This window comes from Zonotrichia leucophrys, chromosome 7 (assembly GCF_028769735.1).
Source record: "Zonotrichia leucophrys gambelii isolate GWCS_2022_RI chromosome 7, RI_Zleu_2.0, whole genome shotgun sequence".
NCBI lineage: Eukaryota > Metazoa > Chordata > Aves > Passeriformes > Passerellidae > Zonotrichia > Zonotrichia leucophrys.
Window position 1 is genome coordinate 21,308,742 of NC_088177.1, and position 24,061 is coordinate 21,332,802.

The 24,061-nt window shown below is 38.1% G+C and overlaps 1 protein-coding gene across 6 annotated transcripts in view; it reads right to left on the bottom strand.

Annotated features, from left to right (window-relative positions):
* NBEAL1 (neurobeachin like 1) overlaps positions 1 to 24,061 on the bottom strand; it is a 77,188-nt gene that overhangs the window by 37,407 nt on the left and 15,720 nt on the right. For 4 of the 6 annotated variants that reach the window (XM_064718141.1, XM_064718140.1, XM_064718143.1 and 1 more), the window contains exons 3-17: positions 23,935 to 24,026; positions 18,715 to 18,876; positions 17,347 to 17,428; positions 17,036 to 17,163; positions 16,118 to 16,200; positions 13,918 to 14,003; positions 12,073 to 12,379; positions 10,762 to 10,868; positions 7,344 to 7,430; positions 5,818 to 5,901; positions 4,209 to 4,307; positions 3,527 to 4,107; positions 2,793 to 2,925; positions 2,109 to 2,228; positions 644 to 947 (exon numbers count right to left, since the gene is read on the bottom strand). In XM_064718141.1, the coding sequence (XP_064574211.1) occupies positions 644 to 947; positions 2,109 to 2,228; positions 2,793 to 2,925; positions 3,527 to 4,107; positions 4,209 to 4,307; positions 5,818 to 5,901; positions 7,344 to 7,430; positions 10,762 to 10,868; positions 12,073 to 12,379; positions 13,918 to 14,003; positions 16,118 to 16,200; positions 17,036 to 17,163; positions 17,347 to 17,428; positions 18,715 to 18,876; positions 23,935 to 24,026 (2,455 nt within the window). The remainder of the gene's footprint in view (positions 1 to 643; positions 948 to 2,108; positions 2,229 to 2,792; positions 2,926 to 3,526; positions 4,108 to 4,208; positions 4,308 to 5,817; positions 5,902 to 7,343; positions 7,431 to 10,761; positions 10,869 to 12,072; positions 12,380 to 13,917; positions 14,004 to 16,117; positions 16,201 to 17,035; positions 17,164 to 17,346; positions 17,429 to 18,714; positions 18,877 to 23,934; positions 24,027 to 24,061) is intronic. The other 2 variants (XM_064718144.1, XM_064718142.1) reach the window with 1 other exon arrangement.

A 24,061-nucleotide genomic window follows, 5' to 3' on the forward strand; every position in this document is an offset into this window, starting at 1 on the left:
AACACCTATCTCATATTTGTCACTAATCTCTGTCATCAAGCCTAAACGCCCACAAAATTAGCAAGCTTCAAGATAGTTTTGTTTAGCAATACAAAATATTTCCTTTAAATGATGCAAGTGTTTTAATGCCAATCTATAACAACCTTGAGTTATTATGCAACTTAATACCTTTCACACTTTGAACTGTACGACATAGCTTTCAGAGTATTTTCTTCAAAATGACCACTTAATTATTTATTCTTATGGGAAAATCCTCAAGCATATATCACCTTTAAGTGGCCTAACAAATAAGGGCAATATTTTCAGAGTCTCTGTAAACACATGTAGGCAAAGGGTAGCAAAAATTCAGAAATTTACAAGCGAAATTATTACCTAATGTTTTAATTTTGCAGGTCTGCTCATATGATAAACAGATGAGCTTAAGCAAATATAACATTTTAAAATCAAACTTCATAACATACTTATTAAATGTTACACTTATTTTGCTTTAAAGCCCTCTCACTTAGGTCACCCTCTGTCAAGCTCTGCAGTTCTTCTGGATTGTAAGTTCTTCATTATGTGTCTGTGTAGAGCAAAGCTTAATGCGGTCTTGTTCATAACTCATTCCTTTTACTTGGCTAAAACCAGAACAATCACCACTTACCTGCTAAATATAAAGCTTTCACCTGAGAAGGTTGCAGTGCTTCATGAAAGACAATAACTGATCCAAGTTGGCCCTCCAAAGATGTTGGACACCCCCATTCACTGTCCTGAGTCCCTGCTGAGATCATTTTGCTGATGAACTCTGGTTTTCCAAGCACCCCACCCCAAGCTCCTGGAGCGAGAATGCCGCCAAGGGACGTCCGGTGGGGCATGATTGGGGAGGAAAAAGGGGGATCTGGTATCTGAGAGGGAGGAGGAGTTGTTGTTCTTTGACCAGCTGAACCAATGCAGCAAGAAGTGAAAGACTGGAGAGTCATACATGGAAGAAAGAAAACAAAACAAATATTGTCAATCTGCGCTTGAATCTGAAGACTGCATCTAACAAATCTTAACTAAATAATTGAAACCCCAAACAACAAGTTCTACCAAGCCTTGAAGAGCAAGCAATCCATCACAGTGGGCCAAAAATCAGAGCATATACTTCTCATAATAGGAGAGAACACCCTTTTTCCAACTAAGAGCAATTTGGTTACCTCAAGTGCTGCATGGCCTCTGGCAGAAGCACAGCAGGAAGGACAGCTCCTGATACCCTCTGTAAACATTCCTCTTCTGCATTATATTCCAAAATACTAGCCCAGCATGTCTGCTACTGCACATTTCTCATATCAGTTAGTCCATTCAAACAGATGATCTCATGGTAAAATTACCTGCCCTACTTCTAGTTACGTTGAGATTTATAATGTTTATTCCACAGATGGGCCAAAACACAGGGTTTTATCTTGAAATGAAAACTACACTTTCTCTCATTTTAAAGTAAGTTTTATGTTGATTGTACCATTACAGCATGCAAGTTAACTGTTTTCTCAGCATACTTAACAAAATATCAAAATAGAACTTAGAAAAGAGGGAAGAATGTTGGGTATTATAGCCCAGTCTAATATAAATTTGTTTCCCAAAAGGAATGAACAAAGCTTACAAAGGAAATTAAACATGATATACATTCATTTTGATGGGTAGTGTATTGCTAAATGTGTATGCATCCAAAATGGTTAGATTAACTGCACATAAAGTGCTTATGCAGTTACTAAAGGAATGAGGAATAGCATATTAAGGAAACACTCAAAAAAACCCCAGTAAAAATACATGAAAATAACGGGGAATATTCCCCATTGAGTACTGTTACAACAATCCTACTGGTAGAGCTGCCAGTTATTATGATGTCATCATAAATTATGGCAACATGCTCAGGCAATTATTTTGAGGATAACCCCACTACTTAATGTCACCTAGTGGACTTTTTTGTTTTTAAACAGAGATGACTAAGCAAAAATTACTTAATGGTTAGTTATACTCCAAAAGCATAATTCTGGACAGTATCCATGGCTGAACATTACTAGCAGCAGTGTGAAGAATCCCTGCTGTATGAGAGCTCATCCTACCAGGCCCTGGCTCAGAAGGGAACTTACTTCATTCATAGCAGGGAATCGAAGCGGGGCAGAGACCTTCTGCTGTCCATTGACATAGATATACACAAGGCTCTGACCAAAGGGCCTCTTCCCAGGCACGTGGACAATAGTTATGTTGTGCTGGTTAAGCAATAAAAAATAATTAAGTCATTATCAAGAGCAGTGAAATTACTATATGAAACTATTTAATTTTATATCTACTACGCTGGTGAGGAAAGCACTTAAGAAAATAAATCCAAAGCATCAAAAAGAATATAACAAGAACACCTGCCGATTCTGTTTCAAAGTAGTGAATGTAATGTTTACATATAAACAGGTTTTGGAAGAGAAAGATACAGCTCTTTCACAGTAATGCACATCAGTTTTTAAGTACAGGAATAGAAAAAAGTAAGGCAAAAACAGCACCACAGCCATCTATGCTTGTTTTAATTTAATATAAAACCCTCTAATGCTGTAACAAACTTAATAAAAAAAATGCCTAATACACATGCATAAGTTAGCTCAATCAACAACTAATCTATGTGAAAACTGCTTGTATAATTTGAGATTAAAACTGCTCTTATGCAATGAATTACCACAATATTATAAAACAGACTATTTGTTAAATGATCAAAAAAACATAATTTTGACTTCTGAGCTAACAATACAATCCTAAACAAAGTGTTTGTCAGTATTAAATCTTACCCAGAGAGAGTCAAAAAAACAATGGTCAGGCAGCATCACTGTTGCATATTCCCTCTTTGTGCACACTGCAACCACCAATACCCCTGAGCACGTAATAAAGGCTTCAAACCCCATACCACTTCCTGTAAAAAAGCTACAAGAGACACACAATCAAGGACTTGCTTCATCAAAACCACCACCTAACAACACACTCATTAAGAAGAAAATCCACAACAAAAGTTGTGTGGTGGTGGTGCAATATTTAGTATGTGACTGTTACTTATCTTATTAAAAGAAAAAAAAGAAAAAAAAGAAGACCAAAGAAGAAAAAAAAAAGATCAAAAAGACATTTTGTTTGCTTCTATTAGTACCTAAGAAGTTAAATTACATCAAGAAGCATTCATGTCAATATGCACTATTTAAGCACCATGAAGGTGCCTTATCACTTGTGCACTCATACAAATCCAGAGTTCATTAGATTTGCAACAAACTGTGTGAGAGCTTACTCTGGTGAACCTTCCCACAATTTGGAGTTATGGATGTTGAAACTGCAGATGACAAGACATTACAACAGAGGAACTACACTAAAGTTCTGTAACAGACCTTGGCTGTGTTGACAGCTGAAAGCTCTCCCTTTCCCAGAGCAGCATTAAGTATTGCCTTTGATGAAGTTAAGCAGAAGCAGCGCATGCCACGGTATCAAACGCCACAGGGCACAGATGGCCCAGCCCTGCAGGCTGTAGCAGTAACTGTACCTGTAGAGCTGCTTCCTCTTGCCGCTTTTGCCCATCGAGCCGGGCTCCACCCGGTCCTGGTCGAGGCAGAGCCAGGCGTTGAAGGAGAAGGCGGAGCCCGGCCACCTGTGGATGGCGGGCAGGGCGATGCCGGCCATGCTGTGGTGCAGGTTGAAGTACTGCAGGGCGCTGGCCAGGCCCTGCTTGCGCGCCATGGCCAGCAGCGCGCGCATCACCGGCACCACGTAGGGGTGCGCGCCCCGCGGCTCCTCCGGCCGCAGCAGCCGCACCAGCTGCAGCAGCTCTTCTGAGCCCATGGACTGGCTCCCCAGGGAGCCCAGCAGGGCAATCAGGTTCTCTGCACAGGTGCAGTGCAGCACCGAGTGGGAATTGAGGGTCTCGATGATGCGGATGACCATGTTTGCGTTGACACACGTGGCACGGCTCTGCCTGTCAATGCAGCAGATTCGCCTCAACCAATTGGAGATGAAAATCTGCAGCTCGTGGGATTCTAGCTCTGGAAGCCACTGGATGAGCAGCAATAATGGCTGGACATTACTAATGCCTAGTATCCCAACAGCCATGTGGTCACCTTCAACAGCCTGAAAAACAGCAGGGAACTCAGACATGAAACACAATAAGACGGGGCCAGAAGTTCTGTTGAAAGATGAAAGATTTCTGCTTCAAAGCAAGCACAGCTCACCATATTCATGAGTTCCTCCAGCAATTCCCGTGACGGCTGACCCAGTGATTTCAGTACCTCATATATGTGTGCATACCCAATCCTCTCCTTGAAGACCTCCTGAGGATAAAAATTCCCATCTCACTAACAAGTAAAATGGACAAAAACTGCTTGTCTACTGCAGCAGGTAGACAAGCAACTTTTAATTTTAATTTAGACAGTTTAATGCAATATTAGACACATAATAATTAGAATGTAATAATTACAGGTTAGAAATCTATTTTTGATAACCTGTTCAATCTACTGTCTCTAGAATGCTGCAGATGAGAAGCATTTCACTGTAGCACACAGATAAATAATAGCTCAGAGTTGTATTTTATTAATTACATATATAAAGAATATAACTACCTTGGTATAACCCAAATGTTTATAATATCACAATGAATAAAGAGCTTAGTTTTTCATCTTTTTAGTGCAAACTACAGCTTGAAATGTTTGCACTGAAAAACAGAAATATTCAAATATTAATCTTTCAGTAAAAAACTTTCCTAGAGCAGAATAAAAACCACCTTTCCTAAAAACTTTAAAAAAATTAGAGAAGTGTTCCACAGAAGTTTTCCTGAAAACTAACGATTTTACAAGAAAAAAAATCAACCAGCAAAGTTCAAATGGTAGTATCCATTTATGGTTCAATTATTAAACAGCTAATACATCATATGGAATGGATACTCTTCTCCTGGCTCTAGTTTGTGTTGAAATGACTTTTTTTAAAAGAATAAATCTTTCAGCAGAAGTGAGGTGATTACTTAGGTAAACATGAAAAGAAAAAATATACATATTGCAGTAGAAGTACAATTGAAAACTCTGACTCTCTGTGAATCCCAGCTAGGCCCCATCTCCAACACACAACTCTTCCCAGGCTTTCCAGAGTCAGTGGAGAAATAAACACCTTCAGTAAAGCTCTGGAGGAGCATAATAGATCCTATTGTCTCTCCCTTAGGCTGTACTGCAAGTAGCAAAAAAATAAATGATTCCCACTCCTCCTTCATCCTCCACTGGACAGTCACATCCCTTTACCTGTGCCAAGTCCAGGGAATCATTCAGCCAAGGGTTGAATTTAATTAACTCAGCAACCCAGGAATAAATATACTGTTTTTCCATGGGCTCAGCTTCCAGTCAGAATCACAAACTAACCACAACCTATCCATTTACCAAATCACAAGAATAACTACCAGGGAAGGGCACAGGGCAATAGCATGACCACCATCTGGATAGCAATACTGTCTTGGCTTGCTTTAAAGCCTTATAAAACTGCAACACAAACAGCTGCCTGAAAATTCCTCTAAATACCCACTAAGTCTACCCCATATATCCATGAGACAAGTAACAATGTCCTTTCTTTACAAAGGTTCCAACTGCCAGCATACTCAAATCTTCCCGTTTTGGTAGAAAGATGACTCAGTGTTCAGCCATTAGGCACATATAAAGGGATAAGAAATGCTAATCAGCTATTCCTAACTGGCATGAATGTGTGAGCACAATCTGCTCATCTCCATTAGCAAGATCCATCAAGGTACAACATGAAAAAGATGAAGAAGCTGCAAACAGCCCTGTGCATAGACACTGTTACCTTTGCAGCTGGAGACTTGTGCATTACTGCTGTGAGAGCTTGAATGGTTGACACTGCCAAGGAGTCCAGGTGTCCCTGAAACACCTGAAAGGAGCAGGTACAGAAGCCATATAACACATGCAAAGACAGTTCAGCTCCATCATCCGTGCTGTGCCCTCCTGCCAGGAGGGAAACCAAGAGTTTGCTAACATGCTTCAAAAATCATCTCCCCACCAGCCAAAATTTCAAACCCCACAGCCTACAAGGAGTTACATCACAGTAGACAACTAACCACAGACTTCAAGAGGAGAGAAGCATTCGCAACACAAACCGCACCTCAAATATTCTGATGGACAAACAAGTTTTCCTCATGCGTCTAATGGACAACCTCAAGAGGGAGGGAGGAAAACAATTAGAAATTTCTTGCAGCGTGTGTGCTGCTGGAAAATCAGCATCTGCAGTTCATATCAAGTGACTTATTCTCCATCCAAGGCCCTGCAAACCAATGCAGCACAGACACATCCCCAAAATCTAAGAGATAAGTCACACCAGCACAGTTAGGTGGCTGCCTCACCCATAGCCTCACTGCATTGATTCAACACCTCTCTCCCCAATTTAAGTAACCTTTTGAGGTTTTTTTTTCTATAATTCTTGTTTATATTGATATTTCTATGATGGTTTTAAGAACAAAAATGTTGGAGCACTCTTTTGCATCCATCAATAAACCTAATTAGCAACACTGTACAAACAAATTTACTGTTTCATCATCTCTGAAATATATGTGCACCTCAGACATATTTTCAAAGTGAAATGTCAAGAATTCAGTGAAATGTCAAGATTATTAGATGTGACGAAACATTTACATATGGTTAAAGCGTTGTGCTGTGTCCAAAAAAGCCAAAGCTATTAGTTAAAAATCACAATTTGTAAATAACCATCCCTTGTATTCAGCTTTTTTTTACATTTTTAATCAGAACAAATAATTCTACTATAAAATTTATATAAAAATTGGCATTTGTAACTTTCCACAGTATTTGGGAAAGTGAAGCAACAGGCTATTCCAACCTCCCTGATTCAGCCTGTCCATTGTTTGGTGAACATCTGTTCTTGATGACAAGCTAAGAACCAGGACACCAAACACAACCATTGAGATCTCACAAACAAGGCCCCAGAATCCAAAACACCACAGTGCTGAGACAAAGAGCAAAAAAGAGGAAAAGGAGGGGAAAAAGAATCACCATCAGGTTGAGAAAATTAATTTGGATCTCATTCATGTGCTTCACCTTTTCCTTAAAAGAAGCATAACTGATGTTCATTCTATTGCCCGTATCTGCAGTTTGAAGCAGATGAATAAAACAGAGGCTGAATTCAATCTGTTATTCAGAAAAATTATTTTCCAGTGACAGGAAATGCTGATCTCTGCAGCATCAAAAGTTCATCTTGCTGCAGAAGGCTTAAGGAGGATGGTTAAGGTGAAGCACAGGAGTCAATTTTCCTGTGATTGTGTCTTGACTTCAACTGAAGCAAAATACAGTTTAGGTAGGTACCTGGTCCTCATTCATTTCTGTCAGTAATTTGTTGGTAAGGTCTTTCTCACTCTTGTCTGCCACTTTATTGTTAGCATTTAAAAACAGCTGTTAGAAACAGAGACAAGAATAATGGAAATAATTGCATTAAACAGTTACCTGCAGCCAAATCTGTGGAGGCTGCCTTATATTTGTATTTCACATACAAAAACAAAAATGGGGAAAAAAATACTGATGATTACATTGTATTTTTGCAAAAGAGTAATTACTTTAAAAATAAAAAGGAAAGAAAATATGTAATCACTGAGACAAAGAGAGATTTATCTGGAATTTGTACTCATCTCTGGCTTAGCAACTGTGATTTCATTCACAATAAGCAACATGACAGAGTTCTAAGAAATTTACTTGTAAGAAATACAGACAAGAGTGGGGCATTAACAAGGAAAAAACAAGGATACAAATGTTTCATTATTTTCGACTTATGTTTCAGCCTAGGTGAAAGCTGAAGATACCTAGACAGAATATGTTCATCTTCAAACAGCACAGTAGCAGAATTTCTGGGGCACAAAATCTTTGGAACAGGAAGAAGGGCAAAATATCTCTGCCATCATCCTAAGAAGCAGACAGGTTGCAAGTAGCTTCAAATCAAACATACACCTATACTGCATCTTCAGCTAAGGAACTGCTCTGTGTTCAGTAGCTAAATTCCTAGTCAGTACCTGAATTTGACAGTTTCAAACTCACCCAAATTCATAATCAATTGCAGACAATTTGTGTGCCAAATTTAGCTGTAACGCAATCAGGACTAAGATTTACCTCCTTCTGTTTTAAGATTCTATTGAGGTATTAAAAAAAACCCCAAAAAACTCTGATCAACATGTTTTAAAAGTTGCTTTAAAAAATATAAACCCTTTCCTTCAGTGGGTAAAACCTAAGCATTTCTTTTCCCACACACACACATTTTGCTCCATTATCTGCTAGCTCAGTCTCCCTGAAGAGGAACAACCAGAGAAATCAACTTCCATAAATTTGGCTAAAACAAAGGACAACACTGAAGATATTACTTTGACTTACATAGGTGTGAAAGCACATTGCTAGAAACACGTTGAAAGGTACATCACAGTCAAGAGCACTCAACAATGCACAGTAACTATAATATGTCTCAGAGGACTATAACATTAAACAAACGCAAATGGAGACAATGAAAAAATAAAGATGTCATCAAACTTTTGGTATGAGTTGCTTCATTTCTCATAAGGCATGTGAAAAGGAAAAATAGATTTCTTTTTATAATGTCTACAAGGTTTTAATTTTTCCATTTAAAAGCTGTTAAAAAACCACATTTTTTTCTTTTAATCAGACATACTGTTAGAGGTCATTTTGCTTTGCTCAAAGTCTGACCTCTGAGATAGTTAAACAGATGAGAAAAGATTCAGCACTGACAAACCAGATTGTTAAATGACTCTCAGTACAGAATAAGCACCTCCTGATACCTCTAAATTACAGTCCCTCTTTATGGATATCACTGGCAAAAAGCGACATTCAGATCATCAAAACTTAACCAAGCAGTTTTGAAAAGCTTTTGTGCAGATCTCTAACCCTAAAGCATAGCTAAGGAAAGACAGTTGCCTATGAGCCTTAAAACCAGCAAACAAAGAAAAAAAAAAGGATTTACATCTCAGAAGATTGTAATACTGCAAATGATTAGGAAGTATGAGTAGAAATATAGCTTTAAACACCCCAAGTTCTTTGGGATATCTAGAGCAGAAACAGTGGTATGGATTTGCTTTACCCCTCCTTTCCATAGAAATTACTTGCATTTCAAGTTTGCAGAAGATCCAATCGCTTCCTGAATTTCAGGTATGTGTATGGACTCTCATGCTCTCTGCAGAAATGCAGAACATGCTTTCTACACAGTTTGCTTAGGAACCCAGTAGCAATTTTCACAAAATAAGGAATAAAATCTAGAACTAGGATCTCCACCCCAAGCTAATAAGGAGAAATGCTAATTCCAAAACTAACTCAACCTTTGCTATTTATCTTTGAAAAAGAATGGAGACACAGTATATTTGGAAGTACAAATATACTGCAACACCTGCCCTGCCTCTATCTCTCCCACTTCTCATCTGTGGGGGTATTTTGCCTGTGAAAGGCTAAAAAAGTACACTGTGTACCAAACTGGCAGCACTGATCTCTAAACAACACAGTGATATGTGAGTCTGTACCCCTGGAAAAAACCTTAAAAGAACATATCTTGTAACACACAGACAGGCAGAATGAAAATAAAAACAGCAAGCTGCAAGAAAAAATAGATCAGCTGTTCCCGCTTTCTTGAATTCCACCACTTGTTTATGAGTGCAGGAACACAGCAAAGAGTTTCCATGAAGAGGTAAACATCACACTGCTGATGATTTGAGAAGAAACTATAAAATGAGCTTCTTATCAAGTACAAGGTTAGTACAAAAACAGGCAGATTCCAAAACACAGGAGAAGAATGGAAAGGTCAAACAATGTATTTTCAGAAGGAGATACTAAAGCTACAGACTATTTAAAACACTTCAAGTCAGTTGGCATTCTGCCTCTAATTATAATGATAATTAGGACATAATCCAAACACATTTATTTCTAATACACGTTACACATTCTAATCCAAAATCTAAATGGATTAGAAACAAATTGTACAGTGTAGTTAGCATTAAATTATCTAACATCAGAAGAGCGCAAAACAGCTATGTCACTAACATATCACAGATCACAATAACATATCACAAAAAGAAATAGTGCAGAGAGTTACATCATATCTGTGTTCTTTCACACAGGGAAAAAATAAAATCAGTGCAATCAGGGGAAGTTTGCAAATTATGACCATTTGCAGCTCAGATGAAAACCCTAGATCCTATGTAGAAAAGGAAAAATTGAGGAGCATTTTTAACAGCTTGAGCTCATGTTTTATGTCAGCCACACACAGGATTCAAATATTCTGAAAGACTTAAAATGGGACACCAGAAAGATTCTTCTAAATGGAAAAATTCCTCTGAAATTAGAATTCAGACCTTCATCTGGCAGCAGTTGTTAAGTGACTTTCTAATGATCCAGTTATAGAATATAAGAGAAACAGAACAAAATAACAAAATCCCACAATAAAAAGCCAAATAAAAAGGCAGGTGGGATTGATTTTTTTAATCAGACATACTGTTAAGAGATTACTGTGCTTAGCCCAAAGTCTGACATCTGAGAGATTGTAATAGGTAGGAAAAGATTCAGCAGAAATTCAAAGATTGTAACACATTTTAGAGACTGAGCAGGGTCTGCAAAGGTATTTTGCTCAGGACTCAAAGTATTCATTGCTTTAACCACAAGACAGGTGAGACACCTCCACCTCATCAGTAATAATAAAAGGCAGGGTTTGTTAAAAATAAGCTGATAAGGGAACGCTTACCTTGCAGTTCTGCAAGAGTCGAATGAGATGCTCAAAGCAGTTACTGTTAAGGAAAATTGCCTGCAGAACAGGCCTATCTGTGCAGTCTAACATGGCTGTGATGGTATCTATAAAATTAAAATAGAACTGGCATCAAAGACAAAACACATCCCAAATCCATCAAGCATTTTTTGCTGCACATTCTACAATACACATCAGGAAAAAATGATACAAATTATATTATCTGCAATTTTGATCAAGAATGATATGCATTTTAAGAACAAATCACTAGGCCTAAAGCTAAACATTTTGACACATTAAAGACTACCACAGACTAATATTATGGAGAAATTTTACCAAATGAATATCTTTGACTGCTTTGAGGCTCTGTTTCAAGTAATTTCCAATAGTGAGTACATAAGCAGCATCACCTTTCCTTTACAGCACATGAATGTTTCTTTCCTCAACAAGTAATTACTCTGCATTCTACAGCAGACTTATAGGGTAAGCATTCTCCATGGCCACAATACTATTCCTCAGTTTTCTTGGAAGTATGGGAAAAGAAACACCTTTATTTCCCATGATGAACATCAAAATGGGAAAAACTCAAAGCCCTGAATTCTAACACAAAAACTTGTACCCAACTCTTTCAGACTATTACTGCTGGCCAATGTTTACAGTAATGCCATTTGAAAATCAAACTATCACAAAATAACACCACATAGCTATTTTATTACAGAACAATTTTATTCTGCAATTACTAAGGTTCTGATAAGCTTCACTTCTTGCCTAGCAAAGTTTTCCTCTTTTAATGGAGACTTTCAGCCTATGAACCTTGACGCTGGTTAAATGGCAGCAATCTGATATGGTTTCTTCTGGTTTTTTTGTTACTAAATTGTGGAAGAGGTTTTACAGTGACTTCTGTGAGCCAGAGAGAAGTTTGATAAGAGGATCCATGTTTACCCCTGAAAGAATTTTCTACCAAGGTCACTGACATAGAAATCAAGAAAGAGAGAAGGATAAATAAGAGAAATCTACAACTGCCTATTCCAATAAGCTCTCTGTTTGTCTTTCCTGACCTATGAGTAAAGTGTAAACTTATGAGCTTTGTAAGAATGTATAAATAGCATGCATGCTGTATTAAAACCTGGTTTGAAGCCTCCTGAAAGTGGAGCATTGCTTCGTTTTGCGACCCTCTCAACTACGACAGTAAATAATTAAAACAAGAAATATCTAAGAAGATATGCTAGAAATTTTTAAATTGCTTAGCCAAGTCAGTATTTTTTGCCTTAGAGTTATTGTCAGAAATACTGAAAGGAACTGTGTACTCACTCAGCATTTGGATCTGCAGTGCTATGAACCTGCTCTCCCACTGCCTGCATCGCCTTGCATTAGGTAAGGCTGAATGGTCTGAGTTAAGCAACTTGAAATAGTTCTCCAATATTGTACTTGTCTCCACCTGGCGCTGGTCAGAACTGCTGGTGAGGAGGATATGGACAACTTCTGTCAGGCACTTCAGAGTCAGCTCTGCCTTCCTGCTCACTTCCTCAGGGTTTCTGTCATCCCAGTTGTCACAGTCTGCTAAAACACGCATCAAGACTTCCATGGTGGCAGGGGATACTGCTTGAAGAGCATTCCTCTGAAACCCATTAAGGCAAAAAAATTATTAAGAAAAATAAATTTAGAAGAACTTAAATCTCTTCAAACCAGCTGTGTCTACTTGACTGTCATCTGAACCATGCAATATGCATTATCCCATCTACTAATGCTGTGTAGTTAAATAACTAAGAAACATTCTATTTGGATTATGCTGAAGGCTACAGATGAAATGCATCCCATATTGTTCACTTAAATGTCTCTTTTTCAAAGGGAATGCTTATATAGAAAAGGAAATACAATTTAAATCTGTGTTACAACATTCTTATAAATTAGCCCTGATAAACTGCTAATTTGAGGCAAACCTTCACCTGAGTTTTCATTTTAGATTATGAGATTCATGACACTTTAGACCGTGTGGTAAGAACACACTCATCAGCAAATATTTGCCTGGGCCCTGAATGCATTTTCCTCACCTTTCTTCCTGGGGGCCTGACTGCCTAGGCTCAGGGACAGGAGCCTGAGCTTGTGGTGAGCTTTGAGAAGCCCTGTCAGGGATTCTGTGCCCCCTGCAGGGAGCTGAATTCAAGTTTTGGCTCTCAACCCTTTATTGTTTGATCTACACAGCAGCCATGGCCATGCCTGGCTGTGTCATGTCTTGAACCTGACCTGACTTGACTGCAGCTTGGCCTCGGCCCTGCCTCATGGCTATGGATGGGGCTGGCAGCCACTGGCCTCCTGACTGACCCTAGTTACCACCAGCAGAGCAAACCCTTACTCTGATGTGCTGACCAGACTTCCTGGCTTCACTTTAGGCTTTATCACCACAGCCTTGTCTAGTGGGCTGGGTTGGGCTGGTCCATCCTGGTTCCAGCCAGCACAGCTGCTCCCATCACTGGGTGCAGTGAGATTGCACCCTTTGCTGGTCAGGAAGCTGCTCCTGGCCATCCTGCTCAGACTCCACTTGCCTTCCAAGATGGAGCAGAGCCTGGCTTTGCAGCTCCCTGGAAACCTTTAAAAACACTCTCTTGGAGATCACCAGAAGTAGCAGCTGCTTGTGACCAGACTAAGTAGGACTTTACAGGAGCCAGGTGAGAAAGTGATGCTGGCTTTGCTGCTGATGAATACCCTCATTTCCTCATGTTCTTTCAAAGACTTCAAACAGCTTCCAAGCTGTAACGCCTTCCAAGCTGTAATGCCCCATGCCCCCTACTGAAAACAGCTTACTTTCAGCATGGGGAAGTAAGATAGATCAATTCATGCATATGAACACAAAACTTCCATCTGTGCAGGTGGAAATTCCTAATTTAGTTATGCACATTTTTTCTTAAAGATTGCAGTAAATTCATATGCACATGTAGCAGTTCTAAACAGCAAACTTCTATGGTTACTTGAAATTGGGACCCAGCTTTTAGCATTTAGGTATTATTGCCCAGAATGATCCCAAAGTTGCTAAGACAAAAATAATTAATCATGGATAATAAATTCTTCTAATTTACAAGTTATGGAGTATTTAAAAATCTTAAATAAAGAACAAGCATTTGTAGGTTTCAGCAGCTGAAAAGTTCAAAGTATCCTTACCTGACCACCAGCCACAATAGCTCCAAAGAGATGCAGCAGGCAACATTTTAGGCTTTCCTTGAGATGTTCACTTTCTTGAAAGCATTCTGATTAAATAAAAAGGAGATTTTTCTCAAAAAAACCCCACCAACAAATAATAAAAAATCCCTCCTCTATTCCCTGTTATCATAAAAATTAAAAAAATAAAATCAAGGGTATTATCTCCACTTTGTTTTATATAACTCAGACACAAACACACCAATTCCAGCATTATCAAAGCAACACAACATTACCACATTTATCAGGAATTCACAGGGCCACACCTTCAGTTTGCATAAACTTCCCATGCCAGCTGACAGAACTATAGACACACAACTTTTGCTCTCAATTTGTAATGTAAAAATGAGCCATTTTGTCCATATTAATGAGAAAGAGAAGGACATTCTAACACACAAACAGTTATCAAGCATGATAAAGTTCAGAGAAATTTTGGCATGAAAAGTCTGATGCCATATGCAGTGCAGGTAGCTCAAAAAAAAAATAGTCTCTGAGCTTCCTGACTTTAAGGCAGATTGTCAGAGAATCCTGTGCAGATCTGTAACCTTTCTAGCAGTAATTTCTTTACTGACAACTATCTTGCATCTCTTCTCTTGGCATATCTGATGGAAATTAGTCCCAGACAGCCTCAGTGTCTCTTCTTAGCAATAGATATAACCTGGACATTGTTGTTATAGCAATAACTCCAGACATAACACAGCAGCAAGAAACTACAAAGGATTATTTATGGAAATGCCACTTATTGGAAAGTAAGATTTTATATAATATAGTATATTACATATATTGAGCCTGTTTTAAAAGAAGATTGCAAAGCCATTTTTCCAATCTGTTCTCCAAACAGAACAAAGCTTACTTAGATGATCCCACTGTTAGTGAGCTAGTAGCACCACTCCTTGACTTATAGCCTCTGGATCTTTACAGAACTACAGACAAATTGAAAAGAGCAGTACCTAGCAGATTGTGAATAAATCATTAGGCTGGGCAGACTAAAACCACCCCCCTCAATTAGTCTGGGCACGGCAGGATGCTTACGGCACATGCTCAGCAATTCCTTACTCTGTCCTTTCTGCCAGGTGGCCAACAAGCAGAGGAGTATCTGCTGGCTGAGGAGCACACTTCTAGCTCAGTCACATGATATTGCATTTAAGAGACAGGAGGAACCACAGGGCAATGCACTGAAGGGAGAGGAGAGAACCTATAGATGATATTCCTCAGTAGCAGCCTTCAGAGTGGGTTTCCAGTGCTCTGGTATGTAGATAAGGGCATTTTACTGGCAGCAACAATTTGGTCTTTTTGGCAACTATCCTATTTTTTGTACGCAGCAATGGAATCTCAAAGAACAGGAGTTGTGACTCAAACCTAGAAGAATCAAATTCATAAATGCTACCACTCCATGAATATAATCTCTCTCTTATTTTTTTCCAATTAAAACTAGTTAATGGATAGCTGCAAAAAGGGCTGATTTCACTCCTTCATGGCCCTTCCCTCCAGCTTGTTCCTGCTGCTTCAATTCTGTAGGCACTAGCACTTTGGTATGCTCAACTGGCAAACTACCTGGGCATCCCACATGCTTGAGATTTAAGTACAGAATATGGACATGTAAGCTCTTCTCTTCCACACAAACAATCTGTAATCACAAGAACACACGAATTCCAAAGTAGCCATCATGATATTTAATGACTTAACCAGAGAAAATTGTTTTCTAAACTCGAGGCCAAGGAGCATTTGCTAGTTGAATGGCAGTTTCATTTTTTCTAGTTGTTATAACATATTAAAGAGACAGAAGTGCATGAACACTCTCCTAAGATAATTTTTCCATGAGTTATCAGTGCAGTTACTACAGGGATCGCATGTGCAATCACTGTGTACCACAATAAAAAGAAAGTTCACAGAACCAACCCTAATAAACCACGTTAGGCACTGAAATAAAGTCTAGAAATAAAGAAAAAGGCTTTCAAAGATGAGCAGGGATGACAAAATAGTGATGCTGAAAACAAAGAAGAAATAGAAAAACCAAACGAAGTAACCCACTACATTCAGTCTCAGAAAGCAAGTAAATGACTTGAACATTTTCAGGCATGCTTAGGAGAAAGTTACTTGGGCTCACTAAGTTCATTTCCTCCACAGAAAACCATATTTTAACAGGATGTTAAGTAATACTTACGGTAAAAAAAAGGGACAAACTCAACAGTGAGGGAAGCTGGTTTATATTTCTGTCTGCTCCTTTCAACTGTACTAAGGAAACGTCTGCAATTACATTAAAAACATACACCAAGGAAATTAGACATGATACCTTTGTTTATTACTTACTTATTAATTTATTACTTATAATGTGAAGTTATAATATGACATAGTAGAAAATGCTGCCATAAATCAGGAGTTATCTTTTACCTACAGGATGAAAAAGAATAGTGAAGTAGTATTTCATCCTGAAGACATGACTCACGGCTAATCTCATATTCAGTCTGCACTTAAAAATATTTAACATTTTACAAAATGGTTTAGTTAAAAAAATTAAAATTAAAAAAACCAGCAATCTCTTATTTAATCCATGCCTGCTGCAACTAAGCCACCAGCTAGAATGCCACATTTGTTGACCAAGCAATTTTAAATGGGCAGAAAACATTATTATGAGTTCATTAGGCTGGTGAGAACACACAAGCAAATTAAAGGGCTGTAATTCTACTGCTACACTTATAAACTTATTTTCAAAGATATAAGTTATCTACACTGTGAATTTCAATAACTTCTTTTACCCTATTTCAAGCAGGTCTGCCCACCACATTTCTTTTGGCTTCTCTGTTCCCCTAATTAAGAAAAATGGTCAGTTTTTGGAAGGAGAACGTAATGTAAGCACCTTTGTGGTGATCAGTTACAACCAATCACCTCTTGATATACCCTCAAATTTAATTTTGTTTTAATTTTAGTACTAACAGCAAAAATATTTTTAATTTTTGAAAATTATTTAAGACATATCCAGTTTGAGAAAGCATAACAGGTTTCTGTGGTGTGATTCTACTGACTGATGGTTAAAGCTGTCATAAAGCAGAGCATTTAGCATACTGTGCTAGTCCACACATACCCTGCAATTCGCTGCCTCCAGTTCCGATAGGGATCATACAGGCTTTCACAGAAAGCCAGTGCATGTCTCACAAACTCTTCTATGGGGGTCTGATCCTCCACTTCTTTTTCTTTTGTTTTGCTTTTTAACTGAGGAGAAAAAGAAAGCTATGGTCAGAAAATTTCCAGAAGTTGAAACTTTATCTTGATCTTCCCCAGAGCAGCTCTGAGCCTATGAATTGTTCCCCACTATTACTGAAAGAGCAGATCACATAAAAAGCAGCAGGAGGTATCAGATGGCAGAAATACAGACAGGAATTATTAACCATGTACCTGTTGAATGTACAACGTAGTCATGGTGATAACATGGTTAATGTATGAACACATCCCAATCTCTTCCACATTAGCCAAATTCCTGCAAAGACAACATAAAAACCACAGATTGTACACAGTGTACCATTTGAAGCTAGTTCAAACAATGTTTGTTTTAGCATTCTGTCTATATTCATACAAAAGGATACCGGCATTTCAAAAATAGTCTCCAAAGGACTGCACATACTTAAATGTTTATTTCTGTCACCATTACAGAGCTCACGAGTTTTCATCTAACAGGAAGAAAGATTCAAGTCACTCTGCTGCAGGCCAATTCCATCTGGAATTTGGGGTTTCAGAGGTTAAGCAAATTCCCAGGACACCCTAAATAGAAAGCTCAGAAATGGCATCTGATAACAAAGACAATAACTTCCACTTTACTAATGCATACGCTTTCTAAAACTTTAGGAAACATGTAACCTAGAAACTTTAATTTTCTCACTTTAAATTCCCTGGAGCAAAACAAACACCTAATAAATTACTTTAGAAAATAAAGCAACAACAACTAAGAATTTCTCAGTTTTGATGTTACAAAGATCAGATACCAAAGTGATGACATAGGAGAACTTTTCAGTAAGTAAAGGTGACACTAGTTTGTAAATCAGAAACACATTACCACCATCCACTCAGCTTATACTCAATCCTCCATGGTATTTAAACACTGCCAGCTCTTCAAATTGTTTCAGAGGTAAGGTGAGACAAAGTATTCAAAAATGCTGCTTCAAATACTCCTCAGTAAAGGAGATTCTCTATTATATTTATCCCCTTCCTCTCTCTAACAGCATTTTGCAACAGCAAACTGAAGAAATAGTGAGGAATAGATTTGTGTCAACAGAATTACACTATCAGGCAGAAGTTTCAGAAGGAAATCAACTGCATGAGTAGTGTAATAATAAGTTTCACAAGCTGTTTATGGAATTATAAGCATGTTAAGAATGTGAAACAGTTCTTCCTGTAGAATTCTCTCAAGTTATTTCATAGCTACCAGTTGTTAGAGTGCACCTTCTCTTTTTAAACGTATTTCTTATACGAGGTACATCATATCTTGAATTCCCATAGATTTATCTTCTATAGCTACAAAGAATTTAGTGTTTAAACCCCTTCTATTTCTATTGCAAACATTATTGCTAAGATGACTGCATTGCTCCCCTCTCTCTCTTTTATTCTCCCTGCCATTATTCTGAAGATTGTGAGAAGAGTTATTTCTCTGTATCTACTGGAAGGTATCAAATCACTTATTATGTGTCATTACAATCTATATTTATAGGCTGCATCAAGATTTCTTAACCAAAACAACAACCTTGCTGAGGTACCAATTCGAGCAAATACCTGCAAAGGATGATAAAGAATTTCACAAGTAAAAGTGACAGAGTCTGCTGCTGCTCTTCCAGGCCATCTGACATTTTCTGGACACACTGTAGCAACTGGAGCCTGAGGACCTGAAGAATGTTATCAGGAAGCAGCGATATTCCTGGTGGAATGTCATCCACCCTAATGAAAAAAGCCAGACACAAAATTGTTAATCATACATGCCAAGCTGCCAATCGATTCCCATGCTCTCATGTGGTGTTCCAGTGAAGTTCTGTGGGAAAGGTCACCCAGCTGACACATCACAAACAATTCCTAATGAGCCACAAGGCAATGTCTGGTGGCAATACATCAGTCTGAGCTTTCTTTTCTCCAGAAATGAACTACATTAAAAAAAAAAAAAAACCTGTTATAATTCAATAAGTGGCTCCTAAATCCTCCTCCAGTCAATGAGCTGCTTTAATTGCCACAAAGAAATTGCATGATCTTCATCAGGTAAAAAGGTGATCTGGGAAATCCCCAGGGACAGTCACAGAGGAATGAAACATGAGAACAAAACATACTTGGAAGAACATTTTCTACTTTCTACTGAAGATTAAAAGTGTCCAAATAAATGAGATGCCAATTATTGCATAGTTATTGAAGCCCAGTTGGTATTCATCCACAGTGAACCTCATGTTGTTCTTACATAAATTTCAAAAAGCCATACAAAATTATCTTTTGCCTATTGTTTTCTGCAAACTAAAACATTTTTGGAAACACACCAGTGAGAACCAAGACATGAAGAAAAGAATAGGATTATTTGTGGTTTAATTTTTTTTTTCCAGTGATCCAAAACCAAAGAAGAAAATTACCCAGGAACAACCACAAGGAAACCCATTTCAATAACAGTATAGAACACTACAGAACTGTAAGAACATGTTTGGGGTGAGAATTGTTTATCCACTGTTGCACATGCTAAAAACAGTTAGCCTTTGGCAGCAGCTATTTAGCCTGGCACATCCTCTATGAACTCTACATAGGCAAAGGAAGACACAGGCAAGAGCCTTGGAGCTTACAGAAGCCTCCAACATGGCCAAAGCCAGAGGAAAGCTACAACAAAAAAATTCAGCTCAAACCCCCACTAATATGCAGCTGTGTACATTGTATCTATGTGAGAAAAACCACAAAAAAGGAGTGTAGAAATGCAGTGACTGACCCTATACAATATGACTCTAAAATGTGAGGAAAATGGGGAACAACCCATTGTTTAGCTTCTAATGTTGAAAAGGAAGCCTTTATAGGAGGGAAAATCAGAGGCCCAGTTTAGTAAAACACCTGGACAGGTGCAAATGACAGAAAGCTCCCATATCCTAGAAAACAAATGTTACCTACACTTATACAACTACCTACTTCATTCCCTTGCCCCTTCACACAGTTGTGCAATGTGCTTTTCAGATTGTGGAATTCAGAATCTCAAGGGATTCAGAGCACTGTAACACAATTTTATAGCCGAGGCTCTAAACTGATAGCAACACTAACCACAAAACTGAGAGCAACTGTTTTTTTTTTTTCCAACACAAATGCCAAGAAAGAAATTTTAATTTCTGTGATAGCAACTTCACCCCTCAAGATGCTGGCAGAGCCACACTCTCCAGAACTACAAACATGGTTTCTCATAAGCTGATAACTCAGATTCTGTACTTCAGATTCTGATAATTTCCTCTCAGTATTAGGAAAACCGTAATTTTTGACAGCTGAAATCATATTTCCAGAAGTTAATTCCCTAAAATGGCCAACAAGTTTTTTTCAGTAAGACCATGAAATGCTCTACAAGAGAGCAAACAACATACCCTTCATGCCTCACATCCCAAAGAATGTTTTCTTTGCAGTAGCTGCCTGTGTTGCACAACCCATGAGAATTTGAGAGAGATGTGTGAGACCAGCATGAGAAATCCAAACTGACATTAGGGCATTACACAAAATTAATATACTATAGAGTATATAAATAAATGTAAATATTTGTAACCAATCAAGCTCGTTTTGACTCCAGACCAAATGACTACTATACCACCAAAAAACCTTAGATTTAAACAAGGATTTAAATTTGTTGACATGTAGTACCAATTTTCCCCAACCAGAGTCATTGTTTAAAGCAAGTACTCTAAAAGGATGGAAAAAAATTAATATACATCTGACATTGTTACTTGACTGCTGGTACCATACCCAAAAATATGAGTAAGAACTTGCCATATTTGGGATCCTTTTGTTTATCATTTCCTCAGTAATGTTAACATGGTCATGCAGCCATACAAACTCTGTCAGGTGTGTGGAAGGGAACTGAACCCCTCCACATCAGAGTCACCTATTCAGCTCAAACACACACTGGGAACTCTCCTCCCCCAGTAGTAAAAACTGCTGTGGCAAACCAGGCTTTACTTTCCAACAATCACCATGCAATCACACAAACCCTGTAGTCAGCATTCCTACCATGATTTCTGCATCATTTTTATGTGGGTTTGAAGTCAGCAAGTCATAAAATACAAGGTTTCTATGGTACTTTGAGCTTCCTTTAAGCTCCTTTGCTCAAGATCATGCAAACCAAAAGCAGAAAAAAAGTATGACAAACACTCTGGAGGCCTTTGTTACTTTTAAAAGTATTGAATCAAATGACAATTTCTCTCCCATGAGGAGAAAAAATCCTCACACCAGCTGGTAGAGATTTTATCCTTTTTATGGTAAATACATAAGACAGATACATGTTTTGAGGGAAATAACAGATAGGTGTGATGGCCTTTTGTGCTCAATGATCAAACCATTCATCAATGAGCCATTTCACACAGAGTAGAGGCACTAAGAGAGGGGTAGAACTGAAGCTGTATAAGCCCATAAGCTGCATAACTGTATAAGCTCTACTTATACAGTCAAATCATAGTGGGTACACTCACACACTATATTTAGAGGTTTCCTTATTCTGCACTGCTTAGCATCTTCCACATTTCCAAAGCAGACTTCAGGAAATTAGACATTCTAATTTATAGGAAAAAAAACCTTATGAGTTAAATCAGCAAGTGACAGTGCCAATTAAGAGTCCTCCTTTCAGGAAGGAAAAAACCCAAAACCAAAACTGTAATAGAATCTTTACATTTCTTAACAGGTATTTTCTTGGATGCTAAAAAGCCCCACATATGGTTTATATTGACACAAAATGTCATGCCTGTAGTCCAAAAAGTTAGTTGTGTCCAGAAATCTGTACAAGTCTTCTCCCTAAACATTTTCTCATTATTTCCTGGCATTAGCCCTTCACTACACAAGATCTTGCAAGCATACAGCTGTAAAACACACCAAGATTCATAGATGGAAAAAAAATATATTGGTGCAGTTTCTCCATTTCGCTAGCATCACACTTTTTTAAGACCAAGACCAACAGACAGAATTAGCTGTCTAATAAGGAATCAAGTTAAACAAAAAAAAAAAAATAAAGTGAGTCCACAGGGTCCTGTGGCCCCTGCAGTCACTGGAAATCAGCATTTGGCAGTTCCACGCTGACCTACTTTTTTTTTCATGGGCCCAGTAATACTGTTTTTGCAATGTAAAGGTCTGCAATACAAATTGACACAGCCCAAAAAGACGCCACTTTCACATGCCTGATTATATCACAAATGCATGTATGGGCAGAAACTGCAATTCTTCATTAATTCTAGTATCTGATCACCATGGGTTTGCTTATTGCAGACATAAAAGCACAGGAAGGATCTGCCTTCATCCCTATGTTGTTTTGATGCTTTTTCTTTGCATCTGTTACACAAATGAGCCTAAATCCACATGGTTCTATTCCTCCAGACTAAGTCACTAATCCTGTCATTAAGCTCAGAAAAACACACATTATTTTTACACTCACTAAAGTCACCATTTATAACAATGAAGATGCTGCTACTGTTCTGCATAACTAAGCTTTATGTTGCTGAAAAAAAACTCAACATGAAAACCATGAACACATACACTAAAAACCACTTAAACTCAGAGTACAAATAAATTAAAAAAACTTTAAATCAAAGTACCAAGAGATTTTTATCTTCCAGTGTTCATATTTCAATACTAAATAGTATGTTAAAGATAACCTGTGTCAAAGGAGAAACTTTCCTCCTTAACTAAACATAGTAAGATGCATTTTTGACACTAGAAAGAAATTTTCAGAAAAAGCACAGAATTACCTTGAAGGTCTTGCTTACTGGTAATTCACTATATATTTCGCTCTCATATAGGCATTATGAGGAAAATTTTAATACAAAGAGCTGGGAAGTCCAGGTTTTATCTGCTGAGATGCAGTTGCAGCATTCTTCCTTTCCTTGTAAGAGTTGAGGCTGTCACTTGCACTTCAAACAGGATCTGATCCAAAGCCCATTAAAGAATTTCCATTGATTTCAACAGGGCTTGGAATGCAGCCACATGCAAGGAGCACCATTCTGTGCTTTCAAACACCACTGGTGGTATCAGCTATAATACTGACACCAGCTCTCAAGAAGTCTGAATCCTTTACATTTGGTTTTTCTTAAAATCCCTACTTCATCCAAGCACCTCAGAAGCAAGAGAAAACATCCAATGCCTAAGTTTTTACTCCTCATTTTCAAAGTTAGACATGAAAACACAATCATGATAACACAGCATACACATTTAAAATACTAAATATGAAACTCTGAAATTAGGCTCCAATAGATTCATAAGTGGGAGCTTTTGGTCAACAACATGAGGGAAGTCAGCAATACTCTTACCCTGAAGTCTTCATGGATGCAAAGAATTCACCCTCAAGTCTATAACTGGTGCGTATTTTAATTTTTAAATGCTTTCAGCTAAGATATCCAAATCTTTCATTGAGAATTTCATTCATCCTTAATCTTAAAGCAAACCCTGAAATAAAATTACAAATTCTTTATCTATATCTTGCTTCTCTTCTGTCACTGCTGATGCAGATAGTAAACACTATTCAGAATTATAAGGAACACAAGGAATAACAATCATATTTCTATGAACAAGAACAAGAAGTACTAATGGCCAATTTCCTAATATAATGCAAATACCAGGTATTTGCCTAATTTCATCACTCCCAACCCAACTTGACCTTCACATGAATGGGAGTGCCACCTGACAACTCAAAAACTTACTTTTGTTTAAAGGCAGCACTGCCATTGAAGAGGACTGGGCTCTCAGCCAGGTCTGTTTCAGGTATCAGGGAAAGATAAACAAGTCTGTAATTCTACATACCTCGTTGGCAGCTTCTCAAAGTCCACATCCAGAAACTGTTCATAGCTAGACACAAAACTATCCAACCAGAGCTTCAGGTAATCTGGGTCTTTCTGTAAAAAGAACGAGAACATTAGGCAATATTGCA